General features: G+C 30.5%; 1 protein-coding gene across 1 annotated transcript; it reads right to left on the bottom strand.

The window, feature by feature from the left end:
- Positions 1 to 229: 229 nt before the first annotated feature.
- Positions 230 to 1,448, bottom strand: HELRODRAFT_181637 (hypothetical protein; the record flags this gene model as incomplete). The annotated part of the gene is made up of 3 exons (XM_009031430.1): positions 230 to 321; positions 405 to 525; positions 1,311 to 1,448. 3 exons carry the CDS (start codon positions 1,446 to 1,448, stop codon positions 230 to 232), a joined length of 351 nt encoding a protein of 116 aa, XP_009029678.1.
- Between the last annotated feature and the right edge of the window lie 5,035 nt (positions 1,449 to 6,483).

Genomic DNA, 6,483 nt, shown 5'->3' with positions numbered 1-6,483 from the left:
AAAATGTTTTTCGTTAATATAACAGAATTCCATGAAAGCATTGATGAAGGGGTCATCGTGGATGAATTTCCCTATCTGGTTTGGTTTAATATTTTTAAATTTAGCTTCCTTGTTAATAATGTATTTTATAAATTTATTATAATCAAACATTGTAGTATGACTGTAGGAGAAGTTAAACTTCATCCCCTTCCCAAGTAACTCCACTATCCCATCACTAAGAACTCTACTACTAAGGTTGAGGACTTCGATATCCTTCCTCCTCTTCAATGGCAGCCAAGGTCTCGGTTCCATGCCCTGCCATTCCAACTGTCTCCGTTCTTCCTAACGCATAAACATAAGGTGTGATTGGGCATAATTCAGTTCCCTATCATTCAGGAATCTATCTCTACTCCCATCAACCTCACCATCCCCATAGAGACCAGCTGTATATCTCGCCATGACGTTCATGTGTCGCGCTTCATCTTGTTCAACCTCTTTATCAAACTCCTCTTGCGTTAATCGACCCCCTTTATTCCTCTCCACTTCCTTGTCACTTCTATGATATTACTTGAAATTACAATGTTTTTTAATATTTGGTTACCAGAATTATATCTTATTTTTAGATATCAGAATTTCTAGCGTTCTTATGTAAGTCTCTTAACATTCAACTTTGTCAATGGCTGATCGTCCTTTCGTACTTCCAGTTTTTTTGTTTGAAACTGATTTATCTATTTTAAAAATGAATTTAATCTGTAAAAAGTTTGAGATGTTGCTGAGAAGAAAATTGTTTCTGAAAATTTCGAAAGATAGTTGCTGAGTTTGCCATAGTTTCTAAAGTATTTGGAATATCAACGTGTCGAAATTCAGCCTCTGTGTACATTTAAAGAGTTTGACAAATTTAAAGCGTTGAACTGTAGAGCGTGGCTTGATTTTTTAGTGAACTACAATTTGTAAACACGTTTTAAAGAAGGGATTGTCAAAAATTGTATACTTCCTACAAACTAACGATATTATGGCGTGATTTTTCGTTTCAAACCAATCAGCGTTAAAAGGAGGTCTTAAAATATGTATTCATAGTTTTTCATTATTTAATTCAGTGTCGGGCAACCTTTTTCGAGTTGCGGCGCACTAAGCTTAATTTTCTTTTTTCGCGGCGCACCTGTGGTTCTCACTATAAATTTCCTCGTAGGTAATTAAAATACAACAATGAATACTAGTAAAAATTTAAACATATATATCACATTTTATTAATTTTCAATATTAAATTAACATAGTCAATGCGAGCATTGCGATTGTTTTTGAGAGCATATCAAATCAATACGGGGATGTACTTGTGAAAGACAAACGCGCATCTCCTCATCTATCATTTGAAGTCTTTCGCGCTTCTTAGACTTCATTTCTGTGAGTGTTGAAAAACCTTGCTCACACAGGTAGGAACTTCCAAATGGCAACAATGATTCGATTCGCATTACTAAGTTTAGGAAATTTGGAGTTTAAGCACAACCAAAACTCAGATAGCTCCTTTTCAGTGAATAGTCTTTTGAAAACTAAATCGTTTTTTAAATCAATTAAGTTTTCTTGCATTTCTTCTTCCAGATGTTGAATTTCACAGTGCATAAATGGGTTAACTACCCATTCCATCTTTTCAACGTCCAAGTTAGGAAAATATTTATCAAAAGAAGCGGATAGTAATGTCAAAGTTTCTTCGACTTCTTTTTTGATAATAGATTTTGATGGATTCTCTTGAACCATCGGAAAAGATGCAAAGTTTTCTTTAGCAATGTTTAAATTCCATAAGCTGAGTTTTTCCTTAAACGCTTTCAACTTGGTGGAGATAGTGATAATGTTTTCCTGAGCACCTTGCAAATTTAAATTAAGGCTGTTTAATTTGTCGAAAATATCACCCAAAAATGAAACTCGTAACCACCAAACATCACTCATCATGAAGGAAAATTAATCTCTTCGTTATCAATGAATGCCATTATTTCATTTTTCATTGAAATAAATCGATTTAAAACTTTGCCTTTCGACAACCATCTGACTTCAGTATGAAACAATAAATTTGTATAATCGGAATCCATTGCTTCACAAAATGTTGAAAAAATTCTCGATCGAAGAGCATTTGATTTGATGTAATTGACTACTTTGACAACTTCATCTAGAGTTGTGACAAGGATGGGAGGAACCGACTTTGACACTAACATTTCTCTATGAACCATACAGTGAACAAATTTGATATTTGGATTTTTTTTTATGACATGTGCTATCAATCCCTTTCTTGAACCTTTCAAAATGTCAAAAATTTATTTGTTGTCAAAATGTATTTTAACACGAAGATGACTATGTGGTTTGATTGGAAATAGATATGGAGATCAAAGTATATTAACGCGACCCCGGCCGTGCGGATGATCAACTCGTAAAAGGTTGTATAAATTTTTATTTCAAAAAACGTGAATTGTACAGTCTGCGTATCTACACTAGTGTTTCGAGAATTTTCTACACTCTCATCAGGAATTGCAGACGTCGTATGTATTCCTCCGTGTTCAAACTACGTCATACAAATCGCCGGTAAAATCTAAATCAATAAAATCCGGAGTAATATGGAGAATACGACAGAATACGATTAAATTCCTGGACGTGATGTGAATATTTTATTAAATTCTAAATTTTAAACAATATGCACTGTCTGCGTTGTCGACACCAGTGTTTCGAAATCTCATCAGGAAACAGCAGACTGTGCAAAAAAATAAGATCATTTGGTAATTTACAATAACACAATAACATCTTATAAAATGTAAAACAAACAATCAAAAAATGAAATGCAGATTAAAAATGCCCCTAAAAATGTCAATTAAGAATGCAGCTAAAAATATAAAGTGAAGTAAAACCTAATTGTAAATTGAATTCAAACTCAAACATCAAATTAAATGTAAAACATATAAAAGGGAAACTAAAATTATAACATGTAACAAGAAAACCACTATTTAAAACCAATGATCAACCGAGTTCATAAAACCAATACGTGTCGTGAAATGAAAAACTAAACCCAATCAATACGTGTAAGTGAGAATAAAATAATGCAAAATAATCAATATCATTAAGATAAGATAAAATAATGCAGGACCGTAATTGCAATAAATAAGTAAAATCGGAATAAACGTAATCAAATCATATTAATATCCTATACCAATCTATATTCAACTCCTTATTCATACCCCTACATATCAATCCCTAAGCACATACATACACCACACATGTTCATACATATACAAGTACATCCATCCACAAACCACATACATACACATACAAAGATTGGAACAATCATATTAAATAAAGAAACAACCCATAATATTATATAAAGAATATGTAAAAAACAAATCATCTTATATAGCATATATAAAACAATCACATTATGTCGGATACTAAAACATCATCATGCCATATAAAATGTATGAAAATAGACAAGAATATAGTGTGCAAACGTTGCTCATGAAGTATGGTCTACCTACACTTACGTTAAGTTATAAAATAGTTTAAATACATGTATTTACAATTACCTATGGTTATAATAACCTCGAATGTATCGTATAGATTCTCCGTGAAATTTATTATCTATCCGCCGAACTTTTAGTTAAAATAAATAATTAAAACTACAATAATTTATAAAATTAATGGCACTAAATATAAATGAAATGTAAATAATAAAAGTAAACAACAGTAGAAGTTAGTCAGATAAAATATATCACTACATAATTATGAGGATTAATAAATTGCGCTTAGTAAATTATGGAACACCTCTCGTTCTATAGTTTATGCCCTAATACCTAGCTATGACACATAATATACCAACAATAAATCATAGTAGCAACGTAATATCAAATACATATCAAGTTTAGTTTAAATTTAGTTTTTAATTTAATATTAATTTAATTTATTATAATAATTTAATAGTTAAATTTAATATAGAAACATTCGGTTGCGGTATTAAGTTGCGTTTGATGAGTTTTAAATTTAAGCTTTAATAGAGTCTTATGGAGTTTCATAAGGTGAGTGAAGTGTTTGAAAGATAGTTGCTGAAGAATGTGCCATTGTTTCGGAAAAGAAGTTGTAGTTTTGTTTTGATGAGTTTGAAATATAGTTATGGAATATGACATTGTTCATAATAGTTTGATATTTATTTACAGTTGCTGACGAGTGAACCATTGTTTAGAAAGATCGCTTGCTGTTGTTCCTAAGGAAATTGAAATATCATTGCAATGAAAATAGTTGCTGAAGGGCTTGATGAGAAAATGGTTTCTGAAGAGTTTCAAAGTTAGTTTCTGAAGTGTTTTGTATAATGTTGAAGATAATATTGTTTCTGGAAAGTTTGAAAACTATTAAACTCTATAAAAATTTATAATACTCAAGAAAACTCTCTGCTTGAAATATAGTTGTCGAATATGACATTGTTTCTCAAAAGTTTAATATTTACAGTTGCTGACGAACAAACTCGCTCTAACAAACTCGATAAATCCATTGAACTCTGTATAACTATGAAATTCTAAAAAATGTACATTTCTATGAACTCTTTAAAGCCCCTAATGGTTAGGGTAACACACTGTGAAGCTGTAAAACTCAATTTTAGAGTGTTTTATAAACTTATGTAATGTTTTACACTGTTTTATCGAGTTATGAAGAGTTTTATAAGGTTTAGCAATTTTTACTTGAAATTATAATGTTTTTTAATATTTTGTTACCACAATTATATCTTATTTTTTGATATCAGAATTTCTAGCGTTCTTATGTAAGTCTCTTAACCTTCAACTTTGTCAATGGCTGATCGTCCTTTCGTACTTCCAGTTTTTTGTTTGAAACTGATTTATCTATTTTAAAAATGAATTTAATCTGTAAAAAGTTTGAGATGTTGCTGAGAAGAAAATTTTTTCTGAAAATTTCGAAAGATAGTTGCTGAGTTTACCATAGTCTCTAAAGTATTTGGAATATCAATGTGTCGAAATTCAGCCTCTGTGTCCATTTAAAGAGTTTGACAAATTTAAAGCGTTGAACTGTAGAGCGTGGCGTGATTTTTTAGTGAACTACAATTTGTAAACACGTTTTAAAGGAGGATTGTCAAAAATTGTATACTTCCTACAAACTAACAGCATTATGGCGTGATTTTTCGTTTCAAACCAATCAGCGTTAAAAGGAGGTCTTAAAATGTGTATTCATAGTTTTTCATTATTTAATTAATGACTTGGCATATACGCTGATGAGAATGTATGGAAAGAAGCCTATAAATACAGACTGAAAAGCTCTAGTTTTAGTCGTTTATGATTTTGTTTTAAGTTTAGTTTAAATTTAGTTTTTAATTTAATATTAATTTAATTTATTGTAATAGTTTTATAGTTAAATTTAATATAGAAACAGTCGGTTGCGGTACTAAGTTGCGTTTGATAAGTTTTAAATTTAAGCTTTAATAGAGTCTTATGGAGTTTAATAAGGTGAGTGAAGTGTTTGAAAGATAGTTGCTGAAGAATGTGCCATTGTTTCGGAAAAGAAGTTGTAGTTTTGTTTTGATGAGTTTGAAATATAGTTATGGAATATGACATTGTTCATAATAGTTTGATATTTATTTACAGTTGCTGACGAGTGAACCATTGTTTAGAAAGATCGCTTGCTGTTGTTCCTAAGGAAATTGAAATATCATTGCAATGAAAATAGTTGCTGAAGGGCTTGATGAGAAAATGGTTTCTGAAGAGTTTCAAAGTTAGTTTCTGAAGTGTTTTGTATAATGTTGAAGATAAAATTGTTTCTGGAAAGTTTGAAAAATATTAAACTCTATAAAAATTTATAATACTCAATAAAACTCTCTGCTTGAAATATAGTTGTCGAATATGACATTGTTTCTCAAAAGTTTAATATTTACAGTTGCTGACGAACAAACTCGCTCTGACAAATTCGATAAATTCTATAGAACTCTGAATAACTCTAAGAAATTCTATAAAATGTACATTTCTATGTACCCTTTAAAGCCCCTAAGGGTTAGGGTAACACACTGTGAAGCTGTAAAACTCAATTTTACAGTGTTTTATAAACTTATACAATGTTTTACAGTGTTTTACCTAGTTTTGAAGAGTTTTATAAGGTTTAGCAATTTTTACATGAAATTATAATGTTTTTTAATATTTTGTTACCAGAATTATATCTTATTTTTAGATATCAGAATTTCTAGCGTTCTTATGTAAGTCTCTTAACATTCAACTTTGTCAATGGCTGATCGTCCTTTCGTACTTCCAGTTTTTTTGTTTGAAACACTGATTTATCTATTTTAAAAATGAATTTAATCTGTAAAAAGTTTGAGATGTTGCTGAGAAGAAAATTGTTTCTGAAAATTTCGAAAGATACTTGCTGAGTTTACCATAGTCTCTAAAGTATTTGGAATATCAATGTGTCGAAATTCAGCCTCTGTGTCCATTTAAAGAGTTTGACAAATTTAAAGCGTTGAACTGTAGAGCGTGGCGTGAT

Source organism: Helobdella robusta, assembly GCF_000326865.2.
Source record: "Helobdella robusta unplaced genomic scaffold HELROscaffold_74, whole genome shotgun sequence".
Classification (NCBI taxonomy): Eukaryota; Metazoa; Annelida; class Clitellata; order Rhynchobdellida; family Glossiphoniidae; genus Helobdella; species Helobdella robusta.
Note: the sequence above shows the minus strand (reverse complement) of the source record. Positions and strands in the feature narration are given on the sequence as shown.